Below are 26,379 nucleotides of genomic sequence, written 5' to 3' on the forward strand. Positions count from 1 at the left end.
TAGGATTTTCTCTAGGGTTTGTTTTCCTTGCATACATGTTTCAAGCACATGAGACAGGGGTAAATATTCACCTCACCGTGATAATAATAGATGAAGACGAAGTCCAAAGATCCAGAAGATCCCTTTCCATACATCCTTAGCTTTATTCTTTAAACTTTTCAGATAGTAACCTAGTCGTGGTTTGTGATCAGAGGTTAAAAGATAATAAGGAATTCTCAAAGGAAGGTAGTGCGAGGTCCCTCAGCAAGCAGGGAGCATGAACAAGGAGCAGGATAGCCATACTCGTCTGACATTGTGCTTGAATCCCTCTTAATCCATTTGTCATGTCTCCATGCCAAAACAGCTGTACTACTTTTACAACCCAAGAAACCAACTTCACGTGGAACTGTGTTGTGATAATTTATTTTTACTAGTGGGCAACCTTTATTGTCTGTTGTAAACGTGATCAAAGTCTGGTTCTTGGATTGTGTCCAGCACAGACACCCAAAAGATAAAGTCATAGAATTCTGAGTCTGTGGAAGAAAGCTGAGTTTTCTCAGCGTTTATATCAATGGTGCTTTTTTTGTAAGACTGGCTGAAGTCTTTGAACTGCAGTGAGCTGAATGAAGTACCGCTTCATGCTGCTCCTGTTTTTGTAGGTGTTCCTAGATATTTTAATACTGTAAGCTTTTGTATACTGGGCTGGATGGACCTGTGTGTCTTCATCTTTCATGGTAGATTTTTTTTAATCCATATTTAATCATGACTTGATTAAAATTTAGATAAATTTATGAGTAAGAATGTTGCAGAACAGGAACATGGTTGTGGCTATAGCTGAATGGTTTATGAGTTTATTCTTATTAAAGTAACAGAAGAAGCTTTTCTTTCTCTTTGTTTTTTGATAGGCACAATATTCCCATCATGTAATACAAGAAATTCTTGGACACCTTGATGTTCGCAAAAGGGACTCACCACGAGTTCGTGCTGGCATTATACAGGTTCTTTTGGAAGCAGTTGCAATAGCAGCTAAAGGATCAATAGGTAAGTTGTCTTAAATTAAGGGCATCAGGTCAAAGGATAGATTTGAAGGGTGGTTGTTCATTCTTGCTTTGTTTTCAGACTGAATGAAAGCATATATTTTGAGAAGGTTTTGTATGTATTGATTTTTTTTTTCTCATTTGTGCTGTTAAAAAGCTTGAAATCTTACTTGGTTTACAATTACTCAAACGTACTTACTTGGTCATTTGACTGTTTTATAACCCTTTGCATTGAAAAGATGAGTAGATCTATTTTTACAGCCTTGTGAAAAGCAGGAATTTCTGTTAGGTAAGAAGTCATGAAGTCTGAGAGAACTGTGTGTGACTCTACAAAATGTTGAGAGCACTGTTGCTTTGTGAAACAGCTGCTGCGAGATGAGTGGTAATATGGGAGTCAAGAGTAGAATGGTCTTTGAGAAATTTTACCTTAGTAACTGTGAAGCAGCTGAAATAAGGTGAATTAATGTCATTTAAGGTAGCATAGTTCTTTGGAATAAGAGTAGTTATGAAGATGTGTACACACGTGTGCTCTGCTGTTGTTTTTCTTTGGTCTGAAACACTGAAACATCATTGCTTTGCGTCATTAGCTTGAGTGTGAGCCTGTCCTTTTTCTTTATACAAGACCTACTGACATGCACAGACTTGTGAAGTCTTTTACCATGTAATGAAAAGAGCTCATTATTTGATCCAATATATAGAACTGGATTTTAGTAGCAGGTTTTGAAATAACTGAAATTCAGGTGCAAGTAGCTGTGGTTTAACCCACTGTTTATGCTTAATTTCAGCAACCCTCATATTTCTTATGTAAAACTTGCATGGTGGGTTGACTCCGGCCAACAGCCGCTTGCACAGTCCCCTTTCCCACAGGACAGGGAAAAGGTAGAGAGAAGGTGAGATGTCTCATGGATCAAGATAAAGACAATTTAATGGGTGAAGCAAAAGCTGTGTGCGCAAGGAAAGCAAAGGAATTTATTCAGTACTTCCCATTGACAGGCAGATGTTTAGCTGCTTCCTGGAAAGCAGGGCCTCAGCATGCATAACAGTTCCTTGGGAAGACAAATGCCACACAAAAACAAATGTCCCCCCCTTCCTTCTCCTTTTCTTGAGCTTTTATTGCTGAGCATGACATTATATGGTATGGAACAACCCTTTGGTCAGTTTGGGTCAGCTGGCGCAGCCTGTGTCTCCTCCCAGTTTCTTGCACACCCCAGCCTACTTTCTGTAGGGGCAGAGTGGGAAAAAGAAAAAGCCTTGAGGCATGCTAGCACCCTTCAGCAACAGGCAAAACACTGGTGTGTTGTCAACACTAATTTAGTCACAAATCCAAAGCATGGCACCACCTGGGCTGCTAGGAAGAAAGTTAACTCCATCCCAGTCAGACCCAGTACAACTTGATAGTAATGGATTATGCATATATGCCTGATGGCATTTCCTGATTGCAAAATAATTCCTAAAATATGAAGGTGTAAGCATACTTCAAAAGTTTATCCCTAGGCCATATCCTTCAAACAGTGAATTTCACTTTTACTTTTCAGCTTAATCTGATTTCTCCTGAAAAGGCATTGAAAAGGTTATTTTTCATTTTCTTAAAGCTTCTTTCCCTTGACGGGTGCAATCATTGTTATGTGTTGTTTGCAGGCCCAACAGTTCTGGAGGTTTTTAATACTTTGTTGAAGCACTTGCGCATCAGTGTTGACTTTGAGCTGGGTGACAGGCGCAGTTCAGCAGGAAGTGCCACTTTCAGTACAAGCTCCAAGGAGAGTGATGAGAGGATTGTCCAGAATGCGATTATTCAAACAATTGGTGAGTAATGACAGTAACATAGGCTCACTTAAATTTCCTCCCCTTCTCCCCCGTCCCCAATGAGATAGTGTTAAAACAGCTTAAATCAGAAAGGAAAAATGGCAAGTGTGGTATCTCTGATTGTACTTTCTAAGTATTTTCTAAGGCTCACTTTACGTATTTGATTTCAGAAAGACAGTTCTTTTAATTGTTAACTGAGAAGATAGCCAAGAAGCTCAATGAATATTAAAAATGCTAGTGGTGGACAATAAATTTATTGGTTATGTTATTATACGGCCCTTGAAATATAGAAATCATTCTGTACCCTTGGTACAGAACTAATATTAATCCTTTCATGAAAATCATATTGCAAGCGATCATACACAGTGATGTTTTTCAGTAGATACTACCTGAAAATTTGTAGAAACGAATGTTAAACATAGTGGCAACAATGACACCTAATGGCCGGTTGTGCTATCACGACTTAACCGAAGTACTTTTAAAGCTCAACACTGAAAATGAGAGCAACAATTTCCGTAAATGATTAATTAAATCCTTTTTTCAGATTTTCTCTTTATGGTAGGGATATTATATATTGCAGTGCATTTGTGATATGTATTTCTTTACTTAAAAAACAAGGGGGAATGTAAGTTAAATATTTATTAGTCTGTACCTTTGCTTATGCCTTGAAGCTTTCTGTAGCAGCAGCAAATATATAGTAGATTATTTCTCACCATTACAGTAAAAATCCAAGTTAAAAATTTAAGAAAAGCCCCTGCCCTCCCTCCTCCCCCGCAAAAAAAAAATCCCCCCCAAACCCACAATACAACTAACTGTTTAAAGTAAAGTTTCTTTCTAGTGAAGTTACAACAGAATAGAATATCTCAAGTTGGAAGGGACCGATAAGGATAATCAAGTCCAGCCCCCTGCCTTTCGCAGGACTACCTAAAACTAAACCATATGACTAAGAGAATTGTCCAGACACTCCTTGAACTCTGACTGGTTTGGTGCTGTGACCACTTCCCTGAGCAGCCTGTTCCAGTGACCAACCACCCCCTCAGTGAAGAACCTTTTCCTAATGTCCAATCTGAACTTCCCTGACGCAGCTTCACGTGTCCTACTGCTGGTAACCAGACAGAGGAGATCAGCACCTTCCCCTCTGCTGCCCCCCTTAAGGAAGTTGTAGACTGCCATGAGGTCACCCCTCAACCTTCTCTTCTCCAAGCTGAACAAGCCAAGTGACCTCAGCCGCATTTATAAAAACATTAAAGGACACTGGCCCTAAAATTGAGCCTAGAGGAACCCAACTGGTGACTGGCCACCAGCCTGATGTAACCCCGTTTACTGTAACTCTTTGAGCCCAACCCATCAGCCAATTGCTCATGTAATGTTCTATGGATTTGTCTAGCTAAATTGGAAAGTTTAAGGATTCAGAGAAAGTGAGTGTCATAAAAAGACACTGTAAAGCCATTCAGCAGAAATGAACATGAGTATTATGCCCTAAAACAAGTCACAGTTTTTCTTCAACTATTTTGACCTTGTAAATATATTCCTTGTATTTATAAGGCCTTTCTTATAAAGAGAAGGGCCCTCATCTCTTTCCTTCTGTGATTTCATTCCATATATTTTTAGGATTTTTTGGAAGCAATCTCCCAGATTACCAGCGATCAGAGATTATGATGTTCATCATGGGAAAAGTACCTGTTTTGGGGACAACTTCACAATCACTGGATACAAGTCACCTTGGGTTTGTATATCCTACATTTTTAAATTTCCAATTAAAAATTTAGATTTTAGAATCTTGATAACTTAAAAAGTGAATAAAATTAAGAAAAATGAAATGCAAATTGTCACTTATTAGGGGCTGTATTAAATGCCATGCAGAATCAAAGCAAGCACAGTGTCAGCTGTATGAAATCAATCTTAAAACACGTTGCTGATAGAAAATACTTGATTGGAATGCAACTTTTTGGTTTTTTTGCACTAAAACATTTCTTCTCTCCACATCTCTACAAATGTTTCTAAATTATTTACTTATTGGTGGCTAATTCCATGACTTCGAATATGTGTTTTATGAATGAGAGAAATTGAATTATGACTATATTTTTTTCAAATGGCTGCATATTTTATAAATGTTTTTTGTTTTTTCTTCATTCTATACAAGCTGATTTTGGATTAAGAAATAAACTGCAGAAATTCCAGTGAATTTGTTTTGGTTTAGATTTTCCCTGTTTATTTAGAAATAGGAAAAAGCTATAGGGGGTCAGACTCCTCTAATTAACTCATAGTTAAAAAGCTGCCATACACTGAATTAATATTTTTCCCTGTAACAATTTTTCTTGCTGATTTTGCAGATAACTTGTTTTCAGTCTCGAGTTTCGGAGTCTGACTTCAACAGGAAGTGTCCTGGTTTCTTAAAAGACTCAACTGCATTTTAATTCAGAAGAAATTCTGGGCACCGATGCTTGTGAAAATTAAGTCAAGCATGTAGTGGTTGAATATTTCATATACAAAAGAGGTTTCTGAATGAAACATGAATATTTAGATCTGCTTCACATATATCATTTGCTGTTTCTTCAACTCTATGTGCTTTGTTTTTTAATCCTTCCTATAAATGTCCCTTTCAAAAACATTTAGTTATTGCACCTCGTTTGGAGATATTTGCCCCTAACTTGTGGTCATCCAGCATTCCTTCGAAGACTGCTGTATTCACTTGTCAAACCTGCAATTGTTAGAATGATGTCTGGAGTAGAATGATATTTTGAAGATATGCAGAGAAACTAATTTTCAACTTTTTTCCAATTGTAGAGATTTGGGAACTAGGAGGATTCAAATCATGTTATTGAGATCTTTACTTATGGTAAGCCTTCTGTGTTCAGTATATTATGTTAAAAGCACACAATATTTCACTTGATGTATATGTTTATACCTCTAAGTACAGTATTACAACTCTGTATTATGAAATGAAACATACCTTCATATTACATAGATCTGTAGTTCTACTGGGTAAAATTGCAACAGCATTTTCCCAACTTCCATTACAAGCAGCTCCAGAAATATTCCTCCATCTCTTAGAGCACTTCAGTGAATATCAGTTATAATTGGATCTACAGATCCAAAAGATCACAGAATAGGTTGAGTTGACTAGTTCTGCAATCAGTGCTAGCAACATGAAAGTGAAATTGCTTTTGTCTCTGGCACCAGAATAGCTGTAATTAGTAGAATGGCTAATATAATTAAAACTGTAGGAATAGATGCCTATCTCCAAGCCCTTAGAGCATCAGGCATCATTGTTCTTTCCTTCCTAGTATTTCCCAAGTTTCTTATAAGGTATAATTTATAATTAACTAGTTTATCACAAGTATATTTTTCAACTTGGAAACCTTTAAAGAGTATATCTGGAAATACATCTTGATGGTAAGAATCAGAAGTGGGTAGCAAAGGAGGCTCTTGTTTGTTGAATTCTGGCCTATTTTTTTGCAGAAGCTAAATACCATTTAGTGACTGAAGTAGGGGAAATAGCATAAAGAATGTTTTCCTGACTAAAGCAGTAGAATGCTGTCCTGGAAGATGAGTTTCTGTTCCTGCTTTGACATGAAATTGTATGTGGTGTTCAGCAAATCAATTAAACTGTCCTCTGCTTGTGAGAGTATGAAATCCTGGATTCTGGCTTGCAGAAGAGCTGAGCATTCACAGTTGCAATTTTAGGACAGAAAACCTGTTAGAAAGGACCTCAGGGGGTCATTTAGCACTTTTTCTTCATTAAAGATAGATTCAGCTATGCCTAAACTGTTCTTGACAATATTCATCTCACCAGTTTTAAAATTTTCCATTGAAGCCAGTGATAATTGTTCTAATTATTTCGGGTGCTGCATAGCCTGTAAGTATGCTTTCAGGGATTCCAGTTGTGCATGGAATGAATTTAAAATTTTTGACCCTGAATTTTGTTGTGGATCCTCTTTTCAAATATGGAAGTAAAATCCCATCATGGCACAAAGATGTGAAAGTGAATGTTTTGATGCTTAATGAGTTACTCAGAAATTGATGAATATTGTGGAAAAAATGTGGGAAGGAATTTGTGTTCAGAGCAAATCTTTTATTGTGGTATATAAGGTGTAGTCTGCACACATAATAAAGAACTAGAAACTGGTGAACCCTGCTCATCCTGTGTACTGAACTGAGCATCATACATCATGTGTTCTTTCCAAAAGTAATACTTCATAACATAATTAGTCTGTTGTTGTGCATACACACAGACAGACAACTTAGTGTTGTATAGGAAATTAAAATCTGGTACTTCGTTAATTTGCAGCCTTACATCTGGTAGTATCAGTAATTTTCCATTTTCAAAGTGATTGATTAGATACCTTTCATGTGCCCTCATGCTCCTCTGCCAACCAATTTCCTTTCAAGCTACTTACTCATGCTGTAGGAATGGTGCTTGCTCACATGTTGAGGTGTAACCCCGGCTGGCAGCAAAGCACCACCCTGTCACTTGCTCACTCTTCCCCAGTAGGATTGAGGCAAGAATCGGAAGAGTACAAGTGAGAAAAGTTGGTTGAGATGAAGACAGTTTAGTAAGTAAAAAAAGGGAACAAAGTGGAACAAAACCAAGAAAAGCAAGTGATTAGAAAAAAAAAACAAAAAAACCCCAAACACAACACCAATGAACTAAACAAACCACAAAAAAAAAAAAAGGGGGGGCACAAAATCCAATGGCTCCCCACCCAGGCAGTCCCTGAGCAATGGGAGCCCTGGGAAACTACACACACACACACACACACACACACACACACACACACACACACTCCAGTTTTATTTGTGAGCACAACATCATATGGTATGGGATATCCCTTTGGTCAGTTGGGGTCAGCTGTCCCGGCTGTGTCCCCTCCCAACTTGTTGCCCACCACCAGGCTACATGCTGGTGGGGCGGTGTGAGAAGCAGAAAAGGCCTTTTCACTGTGTAAGCACTGCTCAGCAATAACTAAAACATCCCTGTGTTATTGACACTGTTTTGATCGAAGATCCAGAACTCAGCAGCATATGTGCTACTATGAAGAAAATTAACTCTATCCCAGACAAAAGCAGTACAACACAGTTCACATGTGAAAGCTGTAATGGTATGGAATATGCGTAATGAAGATAAAATTATTATGTAAAGTCTTCTGTAAAAATATGACTGCTTTTATTATAAACAAATTTTGGGTAATTTTGCTCCCCTCATCCTCAACAGCTTATGCTTGCCAGTTTCTGAATCCTGTTTTGATTTTGAGATTGTAATATTCTGGTAACCTCCATTTTAAGGGATAGTGAATTTTAAACGTTTCTGACTGCTGTGAATGTTCAGCTGATTAATATTTAAATTGTCAGATAGAAGTTAACTTTTCCTTATATACCTACAGAGTTTGCTTTAAATAGAAGCAATTGAATGAGGCAAGTCAGCAGTAGTATTAGTTTAAAAAAAGAAAAACTACACCATGGTACCAGATTTCTAAGAGTGATGTTTGCTGCTTGCTTTCTTTTTTGCAATAAAGCAGTACCCATAAACGTTGAAGGTGTACATATAGGCCTTGGTTTCTGTTTTTTCCTTCACATGAGCATACTCAGAGCCTGAAATGGAAACATCTCTATTGGAATTATTACTGTCTTCATTTTATGCCCTGCAGCTTTTCATGGGCCATTTAAAAATTAAAATTAATATGTGTTACCTTTATTTTTTTCTCTTGAGTGTGTTGGTAGAGGGATGATCCTGAGAAATACCAATTTAAAACAGATGAGGGAGCTCATTTGAACATGAGTATTAATTCCAAATTCTTAGTGAGATTAAGAATTTTCAAAACTAACACTTCCATTTGAATCCACCTTTCATGTGCCAAAGAAAGCCGTCTAAAAAGTGAGGGACAGCTGCTAGTAATTCTTACAATGCAATAATGACATACATTAATTTTACTTCCAATAATGAACAGGTGACTTCAGGATACAAAGCAACAACGATAACTAATGCACTTCCTCCCCCATTTCTGGACCCGTTACTGTCTCCTTCACTCATGGAAGACTCTGAGCTAAGGCAGCTGGTCTTGGAAATACTGCATAATCTCATTGATCGGCATGACAACAGAGCAAAGCTCAGAGGGATACGGTAATTCTTTTTGTTTGCTACTCTAAATTCTAGTTTAATATTTGAATGGTAAGTACTGTTGATTTTTAAACATTTTTTCTAATATGAAAAGTTAATGTACTGTTTCAATAAATGCACAGTACTCAGTGTCATTTATTGATGGCAAGAGTTTTACAGGTAAGCCTAAGTGCATGATACCTTAAATGATCATTCCAAATACCTGCTAGTTTAACTGGAAGACAAAATATGGTATTTTATGTAGAGAAAAAAAATACGTGGTTGTCATAATTCTGTTTATGATTTTCCCTCTTGAACTGAAATGTGAATGTCATTGTTAAACATGGGTATAATTAAAATGGAAATTGCTTCAAGATTCGTTTGACTAGCTCATATTTTTCACATCCTCTTCCCTTTCAACTTCTTTTTGCTAAAACGACATTTTTGTTTCCTTTGTAGAATAATACCAGATGTTTCTGATCTGAAGATAAAACGAGACAAAATTTCAAGGCAAGACGTGAGCTTCATGAAAAAGGTAACAGATGAAAAAGTTAACTTTTCTATCTAGAAAGAAGATAAAGTAACTGAATCATTTGCTTTACTTTTCTTCTACAACTGTGTTTTGCAACAAGTTGTAAAGATAAGTATTGAGTGATTTTATTTCAAATTAATGATTTCACTGTTCTAGATACTTGAGAGGTGGTTCCATGGAATAAAATTTTCATTTACGTCTTCAGTGAAAATCCTTCCAGGAAAGAAATTAGAACAGTGTATATATAAACCATGATTCTAAAAAATGCACCTTTTTATAGGACATTGTGCCAGTTTGTATGTTTGTATGTTTGATTCTAATGAAAACCATATTTTTTCTTTAGATGATGCTTATGTGGAGTGAAATTACTTCTTTACCATAAAATTACCATGATTTTCTATGTGGGAAAAAATGCATATAGTTATTAGTGTGCTCTGTCATTCCACGCTATAGTTTATCTGTGTAGGTACGTTTGTAAACAAAAAAATACAAATTACTGAAGTCAGCTCAAGCAGGCTTTACAATGTTTGTCACTGTTATCTGCCTGAAAAACATATATGCATCCTCACAGCTATCCCATACTGTTTTGGTTTTGTTTCCTATTAGCCGTGAAATAAAAAAATGTGTGTCTTCAGAGTGCTGACTTAATTTATTATTGTAATTACAAAAATCAGAAGAATTGCAGTTTAACTTGTCCAGAGGCAAAAATACTACATATATAATAATATGCAAAGTAGAGTTGTGCGGCTTTCAAGTAACATTGCAAGATAAACATTCTTACTAAGTTAGTATAGTTGATATTCCTTGCGGTATATTTACACCTCTTTAGATTAATACTGGAATAATACAAATATAAAGAATATGCCAACATTGGGAATTATTAGCAATGTATCTTTGTATAAAGTGAATTAAACTCTAGTTCATCAATTTAATGTCTAGGATGAAAATTTTAATTGTCAAACTAAGTATTTGAACTGTTAACACTGTCATCTGAAAAAGAGGTCAGGAGAGGAATAGAGACTCTTATCAGGTCAAGAAAAGATTATAGAGTTTTCTAAAAAATGTATTAACCCTGGGGAATGAAGTCATTCTATAATTATCAGTGTGATACCGTTTCAAGTGCATATCATAAACCTAACGTTACTCACCTACTTTAGATGTGTATGTTAGCAGCCTCTCCCTAGATTCCTTGCATTATCAAAGGAGAGGGGTGAAGCACCTCCAGAAGTCCGTTATGATCTGAATGACAATCTAGACTTGTTTCGCGTTAGTTGGGGATCCTAAGGCAATTGTGTATCATACTTAGGAATTTCAGTACCTAAAATTAGGTGGAATTAAACCAGACATAGGTACAAATCTCTTTTCATCTCAGTCCACCTTCTCAAAGCCAGGAGGTTTATTTCTCTCCTTTCTTTAAAGGGAAATGTTGAAGTTCTTGCATTTTGCAATCTTATAGAAAGATACTATATGCCAAGAAAATCCACATAATAATTTATTTTCATATCTAAGTACAATTCTTTATCAGTGGGATGAATAATTTCATTACTTTTATTTTCCAAAGATACTGTATCTTTAAACAGCTAACCTTTACTGTGCTTATTTCATAGTAGCTTCTGTGCTTTGCTAATAGCTCTGTTTCCCTATTTTCTAAATAAAGCATGTATTTGAAAAAACTATTATTTTAGAAGTAATAAAAAGACCGAAAGCATCTGTATTACTTCTTAAATGAATATGTCCTGCTTGAAAAGCAGATGTTTCTTTCTGTATTCTAAAGCCGAACTCGTACTTCCAGAGGTAAAGCATCAGTCCTTTGATCTTGAAAGTTAACTGCGTTAACTGATACAGACCTGTGTCCTGTACAGGTTAAGAGTGCTGGGGTGGTATTGAGTCATGTGTTGCCTGCAAAAGCTGTTTCTTGTTTTAATTGTTTTTGTGTTGAAATAATAGTTTCTTTACAAAAATTTGGTTAAGCACAATGTTATGAGGAAAGGAAAGTCACTTACGAAGTTGAGGCTCTTTCATTAGATAACCTATGTTCTTCACTAGAGCTAGAGCCTGCCTGTGCACAGTGGTAAATGAGCCCTACCATCTCCTCAAACACCCTCCAGGAGAATTTTTTCTCAGTTTGCTATTCAAGGGGACTTGCTTAATGAATAAATTTGATCCTTTCACAAAGGTAACCCTCGAATCTCCTCAGTTACTTGAACATTCTTGAGAGTGTTTCAAGATCTACTTTTTATTTTCTCCTTTTCATGGGCAATTTTTTTTCTGAATATTTCAATAGGAAATGAATGCCATTGTCTGACACAGTGCAGTATTAATGTGCAGTTCTCTGTATTATCTTCCCGATCTGTACACTTCTACATAAAATAGAACACTACTGTATTTTTAAAGAAGTGCTGCTACGGTAGTAAGTTAGTGGTATTCTTGATTAATCATGTACTCGTGTGTGTATGCATGTGTATACAGCCTACAGGAGAGCTGGGGAAGGACTTTTTACTCGGGCATGTAGCGATAGGACGAGGGGGAATGGCTTTAAAGTGGAAGAGGGCAGGTTCAGGTTGAACGTTAGGAAGAATTTTTTCACTTTGAGGGTGGTAAGGCACTGGAAGAGGTTGCCCAGAGAGGTTGTTGAGCCCCCATCCCTGGAGGTGTTCAAGGCCAGGCTGGACGTGGCCTTGGGCAACCTGGTCTAGTGGGAGGTGTCCCTGCCTATGGCAGGGGCGTTGGAACTTGATGATCTTTAAGGTCCTTTCCAACCTAAACCATTCTATGATTCTATGATTTTATCCTTTTTTATTTTTTTAATTCTTTTTCTAAAATGTAACATCAAAGTTGGCCCTGCTTGGATTAGGCAGTTGGACTAGAGGATCTTAAAATATCCTTTCTAACCTAAATTATTATGTGATTTTAATACTCTTTTTCCCTTTTATTTTGTCTTTTATAGCATGGTCAGCAGTTGTACAGACACATCTACTTAGGCTGTAAAGAAGAAGACAATGTCCAAAAAAATTTTGAACTGCTGTTTACATCACTAGCTCTTACCACAATTGAACTAGCCAACGAAGAAGTGGTTATTGACCTCATTCGATTAGCTATTGCTTTGCAGGTATGAGTCTGAATCAGTGTTGGGTTCATTGATATACAATTTTTATTTGTAGTTGGAGATGGGGATAACTTTTTGTTTGCATGTTGATCTTCAAATTAAAAATCACATCATTCAGTCCTAATTTGATCGATCCATTAAGGAAGTGCACTTTATACATAACACTCATTAATAGGGAAACTTCAACTAATCACATTTGTTACAAACTTCTACAGCATGTTCTCTGCAGAAAATACAACAGATGTGGAAATTTTTTGAAGCATTCACTAGAATCACTGATATATTCGTTAGCAGATTGACAAGGTATACTTACAACCTGAGATCTTGTGTCAGTGCTCTGTATAAAATATATGGACTGTCCTCACCTTGGAAGAAAGCTTATGGTTGATTGATTGGTTGGAAGTGTTTATCAAACCAGGCTATTTAATCTTACCTTAGGGGAAAATACTATCTGTGTGTTGACAGGCTTTATTCCTTAATGTTTCTTTCACAGGATCAAACATTATTTCATGCTTGCATATGTTCCTTGGTGAAACTGTCTAATTTAGTAGGTTTATCTGTGTTGAAATTTAAGCATTAAAAAATATAGTGCTATCATGAGTCATGGAAATTTGATGAAATTGTGTTCTGTATTCCCAGTTCACTCTGTCATTAGCCTTATTCCCTAATGTGCACCTGCATTATGGAACCTCTAAAATGCAGAGCACATCCTTAATTTTAAAATACGTCACCACACCAAATCCTTTCTTGATGAAAATGTTGTTACGTGTTTTACTAGAACAAAAATAATACAATCTAAATAAACATAGAAATGCTAATAAGCATTAAATAATTCCCTTTATGGTACAGTATCTGTGACTCACAAGAGTGAATTTTATGATCAAACTACTGTTTCTAATTTTCCTGAAAAAAGTTATGGTCAATGTATGGTAAGAACAAGAGACTACCAGTTATTAATCTGTACGCTCTTTCTGAGAAACGGAAGTTTGAGTTGAGTAGACTTATTTCTCTTCATAGGGGTTTAATCCTTCAAGCAAACTTCTGATCAATATATACCTCCTTTAGGACTGGGCTGAAAGACTAGGATTTTAAGATGAGAAGTATTAAATGCCAAGTAATACTAGATAATCATCATATGTCAGCTAGTGTAACGAATAATAATTTTGACTTCCATATATTCGGAACAGCCTGTTAGCTGGGGAGAGTATAATGCTATCCTTTATATTATAGGACATTGCCATCATCAATGAGGATAATCTGCCAATGTTTAATCGTTGTGGTGTCATGGCATTAGTTGCAGCATACCTAAACTTTCTGAGTCAGATGATTGCAGTTCCTGCCTTTTGTCAGCACGTCAGCAAGGTAACACATAATTAATTAATTAAAGTCATTTAGAACAATACACATTCTGTTGTAAAATGAGTAAATAACTTCTGACAAGTAATTGCTTGTGGTGTTGATCTCCTGTATTTGTGTCCACCAACATTGCTCTTTGTCTTCGGTCTCTGATGGCATTTCTTGCCGAGTCTTAAAATTATACACAAAGTGTTCTTCATTCAAGGTATAGCATTTTTATTTTGTTTGTGGTACCAGATGTAATGGGCTAAATCCCCAACTGGTATAAGAATTTACAGCCTCACTGGCTTTGGTGAAACAGTACTGACATACACAAGACCACGAGAACCAGCTTTTTAGTCTAAAGGATGAGTGCCACAATCTCTTTCTCTGCTGAAAAAAATTCTAAGGGCCTCATTTGTGCTGAGGTAGATGTTAGTGAAGGATTGGTAATCTGAACCTCTTTAAGCAATTTAGTCATTGGAGAAAATAGCTGTGGAACTAGTCCATTTCTACTATTTGTTTTGGGTTTTTTTCAGGTTATCGAAACTAGAAGTCTGGAAGCGTCTTATTTTCTGCCAGAAACAATTTTCAAAGACAAATGCAAGTAAGTAGATATAAAATGTGAATTAATGAACAGTGAAGTACCTATTTTACTATTAAAATCGCACATCATTGAAATATGTTGCATATGTGAAAAATAATTTTGAGGTTTAATAACATACAGGATGGGCAGAAGAAAACCAAGCATTAAAAGTTTATATACATACATGAAAAAAAATCTGGTTTTCAGGCTTTTTTTATTTGTAGTCAGAAACACTTACATCTGCGCAATATGATGCTTGTTATAAGTGCTAACAAGCAAAATACCCTTTCTCTGAATCACAGAATGGGTGAGCTTGGAAGGGAGCTCTGGACATCATCTGGTCCAACCCTCCTGATCAAGCTGGGTCACCTAGAGCAAGGCTGTCCAGGCCCACATCTAGATGGCTTTGGACTGTCTCCAAGGACTGTCTCCACAACCTTGCTAGGCAAGCTGGGCCAGTGCCCAGTCGCCCTCACAGTAAAAAAGCGTTTCCTGATGTTCAAACAGAACCTTCTGTGTTTCAGTTTGTGCCCACTCCTTCTGGTCCTGTTGTTGTCTTGTCTTCAGGTAACACTGTCATTGGGCACCACCAAAAAGAGCCTGACTCTGTTGTCTTTCCACCCTCCCTCCCTTAAGGTAGTTGTACACATTGATAAGATCCACCTTCTTTTCTCCATGCTGAACCATCCCAGCTCTCTGTCTTCCTTCATTGGAGAGATGTTCCAGTCCCTTAATCTACCTTACTGGTCCTTTGTTGGACTCTCTACAGTAGGTCTGTGTCCCTCCTGTCCTGAGGAGCCCAGCACTTGACAAAGTACTCCAGGCTTGGCCTTACCAGTGCTGAATAGAGGGGAAGGGTCACCACCCTCAACCCACTGGCAGTACTCTTCCTAACACAGCCCAGCATGCCATTAGCCTTTTTTGCCACAAGGACACATTGCTGGCAAATGGCAAATACTTCTACTCTGCAGTTTTTTTCTATTTAACAGAGACCATATTCTCTCAAGATGTAGCAAAACAGGTGAGAAACATATTTCAGAAGTGTTAAAGTAATTTAAAATATTGGAGAGGTATTTGGTGGACTCATTTTAGGGTGTATATTCATGGTTAAAAAACTGAGCAAGTTTTATTTCCATCAGATCATTAACAATAACCCTTTTTGTTTGCATGCAGACATTGGAAAAATATTTTACTTAATGAAAAAGTCTCTGTTGGTAGATAGTAACTTGAAATATATATTTTGACAGTCTTCCAAAATCCTTAGAGAAGCATGAAAAAGATTTATTTTTCCTGACAAACAAGATTGCAGAATCGTTAGGAGGCAGTGGATACAGTGTGGAAAGATTGTCCGTTCCATATGTCCCCCAGGTAACAGGTAAGTTGTGATTAGTGGCAAAACTACTAAGTACCAGTTATTAAGAATGCTTTCATGGTGTGTTTTGTGCCAATGAAATGTAATGTGACTGCTTGGCAAAAAAATATAATTATTTTATAATTTTGTTATCTCAAGATTTTTTTTCTTATTATCTACAGCATTATGTTAAGAAGCGTCAACTTTGTGTCCTTTTAAGATATTATTTTTTTCCCCTTAAATTCAGGAGGTGGGGCAGAAAGTTCTTGAACCCACTTCAATTCCTTTTAATGAAGTCTTTGCTTTTGAAAGAATACCTAGGATGATAATGGTGATTATAAATGTTTTTCTGTATTAACTTGAATTAGCAGGTGAGGAAGGATTACACAAGTCAGCATACTTTTTGCTTTTTATGTAAACACTGGATGGAACGTATCCCATCCTTTTGCCATCCGGCCTTATGCTGACTTATTTGCCTTAGTCAAATTCTCAATGAGCAGATGTTAATTTAATCAAGAATTTTACATTTTCCTCCATTAGATACCTATGCTAGCTTAACGTCAGGTAACACAATGAAAATGAAGTATGCCTGAGGAAGATCTGTGAGAGTTCATGGTACTCAGGGTGCAGGAATAGTGTGTGAATAGCTTACTATGTGAAATTGTGTGTTTTCTGCTTTTAATATATTTTGAAAACAGCCTACTGAGCAACTTACTGAAAAAAAAAAAAGGTTTGAAGCATATGTTTTACTAACCGTGTGTGTTTTATGGCTGCACATAACTGGTTGTTATTGTAATAAACTCTAAAGCGTGACCTTTTTGAGAAATAAAGGTTCCTAGCAGGAAAATGTGATTCTTGTGTTTTGTAGCTCATGCATAGAAAGAAACATAGTACACATGGACAGTGAATGCCAGATCTGTCACACTTGCGGGACAATTCAGAGACACTGCTGCCTGTTCTTGAATAAGCTTTTTTGGATAGCTGCTATGGGAGGGGATGCGTTCTCCGGAACAGCAGATGTGGTTTTGTCCCATGCGCTAGCAGGCAAGCTAGTGATATATTCTGACACACAGCTGCAATGTCTGTGTTTTCTGTTCCTGGTTGTCATCTTTTAAAAAGGAAAATGTTGCTACAGTTGACAAATTATTTCTTCTGGCATCCAAAAAAATGGTTAAAATTATATTTTAGTATTGGCAGAAGAGGTAGGTAGCAAGTAAGGAATTGTTATGTTTTCAATTTTTACTGTCTCTGAGTGAGTGAATGAGAAAGATATCCTGGTTGGAAATTTACGTTAAGCCTCGTCTAGAAAATGAGATGTATTTGTACCCAAATGACTTTGCTAGAATTTTCTTGGATACTTTGATAAAAATGCATTCCTACGCAGGAAGATATGTACGTTCTGACAAGGTTAAGCAAGTTTAGCTGCAAGTATGTGATTAACTGCCTCTTCAAGTGATGAGAAATGGCAGTATTTAATGCTAAATCTTAGAGTATGTGAATCAGACGGGTGGAGTTTTTTGTTGGTGTAGTCTCGTGCAAGGAGCAGCAACCAAAACTAGTTTCGTGTCTATTATCATATCTGATTAGGATCATTAATCTCTGAGCCTGTGAGATACTGAGCTTCCAAGGTTTAATTTTAACAAAATCAGTACCAAGGTGAATATTTTGGAATTCTAAAACTTTTCATTTTTACTTAAATGTTTAATTTCTACTATTAATACATATAATGCTAGAATATAGTGTTTCAAAATATATCAATAATTTTAGTAAAAGATGGATCCTTTTTTTTTTTTTGTATATACCTATACCTATGAAAGTTATGGTTGGACCCAAAAAGCCAGTAAAGATTTTACCCTAATTATTTCTAGTATTTCTGAATATTAATGGTGTAATGCTTAACAATGACTTACAGACATAAAATCATCATCCTGTCTCTGTTTCAGTTTTTGGTACTTTTCAGTTTGAAAGACATTCATATTTGCAACTTTTTGTCCCTTGTTCTCTTCCTTATTTGGGGTAGGAGGGAAGCTGATAATTTAAATGTATATTTAATCATTTTGTCTATACGTATGTAACTTTTTTTAAATTTAGCTCTATTTCCATCAGGCAAAAAACTTCATAAACGCAGACACAAGTCAAAAGGTAAAAATGAGCTATAGGTCAGCCTGCTCTCCTGCTAGCTGTGGTGTGTGTGTATAGGATGTGCACAGTCAAAATAAATAGGCTTTTAGAAGGCCTTTAGACCTTTAGGCCAGAAATTGTGTTGTACTTAGTGTTTCCTTCTGCTTTTTTTTTTTTTGTTTGTTGATCTCCTTGATATACCTGTAGCAATGTTAGCTGCTGCAAGGTTTGCCTTTGTGTTTACTCTTGATTTGCAACTCTACAATATGGTGGCTTCCTATTTTCTTTTCCTGAGTGGGTAGTAGGGCAATAGGTATCATTTTTGTGATAGTACTAATTACCTCTTTGAGTGACATTATAAGAACTTGATAGAAAGTTGGAAGAAGCTCACAGCTGTTCACAGAGCGATGATTCATCTTGGTGCCTGTTCAGGGTAAAGGTCCATTAGTGGGACATGTATACATGGATGCCCACCAGTAGCTGGACTTAGATGCTCTCTACCCACCAGCTGTCTCCTGGTTCCCAGTCTCCCCAATGACCGGTGTGGGAGTCCCCAGGGCCCACAGCCCCAGTCCAGCTGCTGGCACAGATCCCTCTTGGGGATGCACATGTGCGTGCACACGTGGGTCTCAGTCAACCCCCCAGGCTCCATGGTCTTTCTGACAGTTGATCTGAGCCTCCTGGTCCCCCCCAGCTTCTTCTCGCTCAGAGACACGCAGGGAGCCAGACACACGGACACCCCCAGCTCCCAGGCCGCTTGACCTACTCACCTGCTGGTCCAGCTTGATACTCCCTCGTGATCACACACTGATGCTATGCACCTTTGTGCACTCCAGACACACAGGCCCTCCCACCCCTGGTCTGACTCTAGTTGCTGTGCTCATTCCCCCGTGCACACACCTGCATGAATAATACAGTCCCTCACCCAGGAAAAGAGACATGGGATTTAACGAGAAGACAGGACAGGCTGCACTGATGAGGCTCAGGACATGGCCAGATGTCTGATTAGCAACTGGTTTACATGGGACTGATGCCTTTATCCCCTTATCCCTCTGTTTTCCTTGCTTCCTCCTTCTCAAACCATCTCAGTCCTCCTTTTCCCACCCTTGATTCCTCCCCTAAACATCCTATAGTAAGCCTTGTGCAATCCCAAGATGCTGTTCCCCTGCATCCCACAGTGTCCCCCGTAACGCCCCAGTCACTGATCCTGCCTCGGTCAGTGAGGTGACCCAGAGGGTGGCTCCCATTGCCCCAAGGGGTGCGTGCCACTCCCAGCCCATGGGGCCAAGACTCCTGGGACAGCCCTGGCAGGGACTGGGGCAGTGGGCTCTGGGGCTCCACCACTGCCCTTGTAGGTGCCTCTCAGCTCCTTCGTGTGCATGGAGACAAGCTTTATGTCATATAACAGAAAAAATTGCAATTTTCACAGTTTTTAACCCACTTAATGTGTTGAAATTCGAGATGAATGGGCATTTTTATTAGGCAAGCGTAGTGAGGCATCCATTGCAAAAATGAATTCTATCCAAAGTAGTCCCAAAAATGTATCTACTGGTGTTTGCATGTCAATTATAGAGAGAGCAGCAAGATGGCAGCAAAGATGTAGGTTTGTCTTGTGTTTACTCTTGTGGGCTAAGGTGCTTTCCTCAGACTCAGTATGTACTGGGTCATGTACCAGTGAGCTGTCGAGGATTAAAAATTAAGTAAATCCTTCAAAATGCCACTTCAAATGCTCAGGGACTCTGAGAACCTGGCAAAGATAGCTAGAATTCAGGTGTTTTTCACTAATCTTGCTCTTTCACTGCCTCTTGATCTTAAAATGGCCTTTCATTTATTTGACTTCTGTAAGTTGTTTCTTGATTTTTAAAAGCTGAGTGTGTTTAGCTCTGCTGGAATGAGTTCTGTTTGTTCCTGCTCAATATTTGCACTGCAAAAGCTCTTTGCTAGAAGTGGTTTAAACAAAGGTTGCAGAAGAAACAGCATAAATTACCTTGTGGTGGGGGAGTTTTACAGTCGTTCTCCTTATCCTTATCTTAGTATCGAGTGCCTGTAGGTGCTTCTGACTGTGTGCAGTGCATGTCATCGAATAAGAACTGGTCCAAATAGATTGATCTCTGCTAAATTCTAAAATGTGACAATGCAGTTCATGGTTTTGTAAATGAGATGCATGCAAGTCAGGTCACTCAAGTCACCATTTGTCCGAGGATCCTCGTGACACGTCTGTAAATGTATTTACTGTTTTTTTTTCTTAGTCTTACGTTAATATATTAAATGTCAAAAAAGAAAAGTTTATTTGTGCATTGTCTCAGGAATGCAGTCGCAAAAAGAAGATACATCAACTGATGGATCATTTGTTCATATCTGCTCAAGCATTAGCGAAATTGTTGTGTTCCTGTTAGTATCAGCATAGTTGGTCTTATTCTTACTAGTTTTTAGGCTGCTGGACTTGCTACAATGTTTGTAGGAAGTTAGAAATTGAGAGGTTATTTTTTTTCACCAAGTAGATTTTTAGCCTCGCTGAGTATGGTACTTGTAGCAACAAGAATAAGGAAGGGTTGTTGTTCATTCCCATTCAGAAACCTATTTCTTCTGTCAACGAGTCATCTTCCAAGGAGCCCTTTTCTGTTTCAGAATACCTTCAAATTAAGACCTTAATATTTCAATTTCCCAACAAAAAAAAAAATAAGTTCAGGCTCTTGTAAATTACTCTGCAGCAATATTTCATCATGTACTATGTTATTTATTATGCATTTGAATAAGATCACATCTCATTTTTTTTGAATCCTGGGCTTCCAAGGGATAGTTGGCAAGATCTGGAATGAGAGAGGGAAGGGACAATAAAAAGGTTATTTTCCTTCGTATTTAATACTTTAGAGCAGTAACTGATCATTTTTCACAACAGTCCAAATGATAAACTAGATGTTCGTGGCATATAGAAACAAATCTGCCTCTGATGTGTAGAAATTTGATAGATGATGTTTCAGCTGTTACACAAAAAGTGAGATAGGATGTTTTTTTTTTTTAGATGAGGACAGACTCTCCAGGAGGAAGAGCATTGTGGACACGGTATCTATTCAGGTGGATATTCTCCCTGGCAACAGCACAGACGAAAAGGTATGAAAATCACAGGATATTTTAAAGCGGCACCTTTGGGGTGGGGGGAGGGGGTGGCGGGCAGGGAATGCAAATTAAGTTTTCCCAGAAAGTCTTATTTCTAATTGTTATAGCAATGCTAAATGCTTTGGAGTTTTGATTTTTTTTTAACTCCTGTATTTGTAGAAATGTGTTGTCAAAGGCACTGATACTGATCTTGCTGTATGAAAATGTAAAGTATTTTGTCACTATAGTTTTTACAGATAGTACTGCAGAATATGGGGTGGCAATACATATATACGACTAGTATTTTATGAGTAAACATTGTAAAATATTTTCTTCGCATTTTGAGGGATCAAATAAAAATCCTATCCCTCCATCATTTGAAGTACCTGGGAGTCTCGTTCATCAACATGGGGCTGACAGATACAAGACTAGGGGGAGACCTGCTGTCTTTCTGAAGGGCAGGTTAAAACTAGGCAGGCTACCTACACCACGGTGTTACTCTATCACTTTTCCCTTCCAGAAGAGTTTAACACACAGTGCTTCAAAGACACAGGAAGGATAAGGTAGCAACAGAAAGTTCATATGTAGGGTACAGAAGCTGATGCTAATTATCCCTTAGGAAGACTGCATATAATTAAAATTATCCCACATCTTTTGACACTTCATCTGAAGTATTTCTTAAAATAAATTTCCATTTCTACTGAATGTTTTTCAAGGTTCTGCTGATTTTTATTAACCAGATTTCTGCTGGCTGCGCTAGGGATTAGCTGTTGAAACCGAGTTGGTTTTATATGCAAATGAATCCTACCTTTAGCACCTTAAAGCACAAACCTGCTAGGGACATGAAACAGAATGTGGGGACAGAGTCAGGCTGAATGTTAGTTAAAAATGCGTTATTAAGCTGTTGCAAAGGAGTAAGCCTTATTTTAGTACTTACTGACAGAAGTTATTTACGTTTTGCATCATTATTATTATTCCTTTCTGCTTTGTGCTGATGATACCTCAGATGATATTCTGTGTTTGGTTCTTGCTGTTGTGCTTTAGCAAGGATACAGATAAGCCAGATGAGAGTTCAGGAGAAGGAAGAAAAGTGTTTAAAAAATAAGCCAGATTATCATTTATTTTATTTATTGAAGAAAATGAATGCACTTAATAGGAATGGGGGTGTTTGCTTTTAGTATCCTTTTTTAATGTCATGTATTATATGTGATTATATGTGATTGAACATGTCTTTTGAAGGCAGAATTAAATGTGAGAAGCTTCCTTTCAGATTTCAAATTATTATGCTGATGTTACGTTAAGCATATATAGACTTTTTTTTTGAACAGGATATAGCAGTTGTAGATAAATTATATCTGTGTATGGGTTCTCACTTTAATGTGAAACTGTCTCGGAAAATGAATTACTGTTTTTCTCTCTTAAAAGAAAGGATTTTATTAATCAGAAACAAGTAAAACAAAGTATTCCTTCTTCAGTTGCTTTATAATGTTAGTTTACAATGTAAAGGGAAAACAAATATTTCTCAATTTGATGTCTGCAAATTGGTCTTGATACCTAAATAATGAACATCTCAAAAACTTTCATAGATTCATTGAATCATAGAATTATTTAGGTTGACAAGAACTTTAAGATCATTGAGTCCAACCATTAACCTAACACTACCAAGTCCACCACCAAACCATGTCCCTCAGCACCACGTCTACATGTCTTTTAAATACCTCCAGGAATGGTGACTCAGCCACTTCCCTGGGCAGCCTGTTCCTTCAGTAATGGTGCTCTGTAATTTTTGCTAATTCTTGCTCCCTCGTAATGCATGGTTTTGGTCTCCTGCAACGTAAGATGATGCACTGGATGTAACTCAAAAGGACGAAGAAAGAAAAAAGGTCCACGAAGATATTAAATCTGGTTCTCTTGCTATGTAGATTAGTAAATATAACATAATCCGTAACTGTCAGCAAAATGAAACTGCAAAAAGAAAAGGAGCGTAAGGCTTTATGATTGAGAGGATAAACTACCTAATTAATGCAAGTTTTAGGATTAATGATGTATAGTATCATTTCTACACTGTCTGAGGTAGAAGACTGCTTATCCATAAAATGTCTATTATTCTCAGCACAATCAAAATTTTTTGATGTGGGAAGTGTGTTAGTGAATGGTGTTCAGAAAGATGGTTTATTCCGTAGTTATCTCCATTTAGAAGATGAAAGCACTTGTGAAAGCAGCTAGTGCTTCTGTGATATTAATAACCAAATATAATGGTGGCTAATATTAGCAGCTACTATGGATATTAAATAGAAATCTGAAAGGCTGCCATAAACAAGTCATATTTAACAAATACGAATTGCATAAAAGGTGATTATTTAAGCCTGAATACTTTTTATCTCTAGTTGTATCCACAAATATTTGACATAAAGGGTGTTTTGCTGTTTATTTATTAACCATTTAGATATTCAGAGGTAGAGAACACAATGCTACTGTAGTAAAATCTGTTAGAAAAGTATCACTTACAGCTCCATCTCCTGAAATAACACTGATGTGAAAAGGAAACAGCTGCTACTTCTGGCTTTTCCATTTACAGTAGGTCAAGTCAATTAATTAAAAAAAATGAATGAATTCAGGGTCTTCTGAATTGGGTGAAATAACTTTTTGCTATCTTACAGATCTTTTGTCTTAGATCATATTAGACCATTCTAAACAATTAGCGTTTATAAGGAAAAATAAAAGCGCTGCCTGTTTGCATGTAGTTAGTTTTGAAGGATTAAAGTAAAGCAGTTCAAGCCAAGAAACCACATTATGTTCAGGTGAACACTGTTCTGCCATCTAAGCATTCTCCCCTAATATTATCACAGTGGTTTCACTGCAACTTACTGATGTACTTGCTGATACAGAAACTCTAGGTCTGTAAAGAATTGAAACAGAAAAATCCGTGAGCTGGAGCTCTTCAGAGAAATGTTCATGTGTCTTTGGTAATTTTGCAGCCCGAAGCAATTCCTAATGGAGTACATCTGCAGTAGCGAATGTATATTCATATTGCTAAATGAACAAATTTTCTCAGTGCATCAGACATAGCTTGTTATGAAGAGCCCTTAGCTCCAACGCTTATGACATAAGCACCAAATTATTTGGAGCCCATACTGGTATGAAGTAAGCCTAAAGCAATAAGCATTTTCCACTCTACCCTCCACTACCGTCTTACTTGAGCATCACGTTGCTGGTAACTCAGCCAGTCTCAGGAAGCAGTTGCTGGTGTTTGCAACAGCTGTCTGAGAACCAGTACTGGGGCTTAGCCATATAGAAACACCACAGCATATTCCTGACCCAGAGGAGTGTTCTGCCAAAATTCAAGTCCTTTTCCAAAGGATTGTTGTCGTAGAGGGCCTTGACCATAATTTGGAGAGTTTTCCTTCATCTCATTTGGTAAAAATTTTCTCACTAATTGCAGTGGCTTAAAACTGTGAAATCGTGATCTGTCGTCTGTCATAGAAACTCCCAATACAGCTATTAGAAACTTGTCAAGCAGAAAAGTTCTGTGGCTGTTTTGACCGTCTGTATTTATCACATACCTTGTTTTTTAGAAGCTTGTTATATGTGAGGTTTAAGGGGGTTTGTTTCTTTGTGTTTAGGTTGATAACACTGAAGAAATCACCTTTGAAGCTTTGAAGAAAGCAATTGGTAAGACTTAACACAGTTGTGTTTATGCAGCACACTTTTAGGTTACTGTGGAATTGCTAGAGAAAACGCTGCTGCCAGAATAGCATAATTAAAGTATTACATTTGTTTCTTTTCAGCTAGTAAATTTATTTAAAACTTCAGTTATTTATTTATAAATTTCTGAAATGATATCTTGATAATTTTAATGCATCCATTTTCTGAAGCTAATGTGACGGAATGAAAAGCATCTGGAAATGCCTTTCATCTATTAAATTTTGCCCTTACAGGCCAAGCGATAAATAACATGAGATTTTCAAATTCCACTGAGTGATTATTTATAAAGCAACTTAAATGTTTTTTGCACATTAAGATTTTCAGCTCTTCGGTGCATTCAGAAAATACATTGTAAGGAACACATTGTGGACTTCAAAACTGCTCCATTTTTTAGTTAGTGTATTGATACACATGTGTCTGATTTGTTTAAAAGAATGTTTTTCTGACAAGTGACCCACCTACCAGAACTCAGAATTATCCAGTTTCCTTATTTCTTATCACTATAAGTAATTACTAGTTAATGCTGTCCAGTCCACCAAAATCCTGTCAAAAACATGGATTAGACATGGATGTTTTAAACAATAGACCAATATTTTAAACAATAATCCAATCTGACAGTTTTCCAAACCTGCCTAATCACTGAGGTACTTAAATTCATTAGATGCTGGGAAGTTCCAGCTGGTTGTAGGTTCACTCAGCCTGTGGAGGTTGAACTTTCTTTTCCCAAATTCTAATGGAAATTCCTGCCCACCTGTCTGCATGATATTGGGAGGGAGGGTGCTCCCTTCTTTCCTCTTGGAGCTGAACTTGTGTGCAGTGAGTGAGAAGTGCAGTCTTGGGTCCGGATAATAAAGCAAAAGGAAGCTTGATGTACTCGTAATTAAAGCACATAGTAAGAAAGGGGCAAAACTGGGGTATCTGCATTTTCCTTTAGAAGTAATGACAGATGACAGCTCGCTTGAGTATGGTCGCATCACTTCAAATACAGCGCTTGTTTGCTTCTGCAGTGCACATTTGAAGGTTTATATCACTTATACTTGATATACAAAGATTACATTTGTGGAGAGTTTTTTTTTTATTTTTTTTAAGATAACAATGGACTTGAAGAACAGGAAAAAGAAAAAAGGCGTCTTGTGATTGAAAAGTTCCAAAAAGCACCATTTGAAGAAATCGCAGCACAATGTGAAACCAAAGTGAGTTTCTGAAAAATGTTTACAACATTGAAGGTACTAGTATAAGCATTAATGGGGATGTGCTGGCTAGAGGTGACTTACGTTACCATGTCACTGCTGCTGTTCCTTGTAAAGAAGTTCAGTCCTTTGTCTTCATCTATTGTCTCCACTATTATCAATGTTGAGAAATTCCAGATATTTAAAGTGTGTTTTTGATTATTCCCAGACCATTTGAAAAGGAATGGAAATCTCATACACTCTTCATCTTAACAATTTCCTTACTGTCTTTGAAATCTAGATTCACAGTCCATTCCTATTTCATCCTGAGATAACTGGAGCTGTATTTACCCCATTGTATATTTTGAATAACTAAGTGTATTTCAGGTTTGTTAAACTCCTGTCTGCAACGGCAAAATTTGCTATACAGTTCCTTGCACTCCAAGACAGGCTCACTCAATC

The 26,379-nt window shown here is 37.2% G+C and overlaps 1 protein-coding gene across 1 annotated transcript in view; it reads left to right on the top strand.

Moving 5' to 3' along the window:
• Window positions 1–26,379, top strand: part of EFR3A (EFR3 homolog A) — an 82,878-nt gene that overhangs the window by 54,525 nt on the left and 1,974 nt on the right. The window contains exons 10-22 of the mRNA XM_082499517.1: window positions 885–1,020; window positions 2,655–2,819; window positions 4,431–4,545; window positions 5,607–5,658; window positions 8,768–8,940; window positions 9,376–9,451; window positions 12,396–12,557; window positions 13,785–13,916; window positions 14,429–14,496; window positions 15,723–15,850; window positions 20,970–21,058; window positions 24,667–24,715; window positions 25,838–25,941. Coding sequence (XP_082355643.1) covers window positions 885–1,020; window positions 2,655–2,819; window positions 4,431–4,545; window positions 5,607–5,658; window positions 8,768–8,940; window positions 9,376–9,451; window positions 12,396–12,557; window positions 13,785–13,916; window positions 14,429–14,496; window positions 15,723–15,850; window positions 20,970–21,058; window positions 24,667–24,715; window positions 25,838–25,941 — 1,449 coding nt within the window. The remainder of the gene's footprint in view (window positions 1–884; window positions 1,021–2,654; window positions 2,820–4,430; window positions 4,546–5,606; window positions 5,659–8,767; window positions 8,941–9,375; window positions 9,452–12,395; window positions 12,558–13,784; window positions 13,917–14,428; window positions 14,497–15,722; window positions 15,851–20,969; window positions 21,059–24,666; window positions 24,716–25,837; window positions 25,942–26,379) is intronic.

This window comes from Vanellus vanellus (genome assembly GCF_965231255.1).
Source record: "Vanellus vanellus genome assembly, chromosome: 2".
In the NCBI taxonomy this organism is placed as follows: domain Eukaryota; kingdom Metazoa; phylum Chordata; class Aves; order Charadriiformes; family Charadriidae; genus Vanellus; species Vanellus vanellus.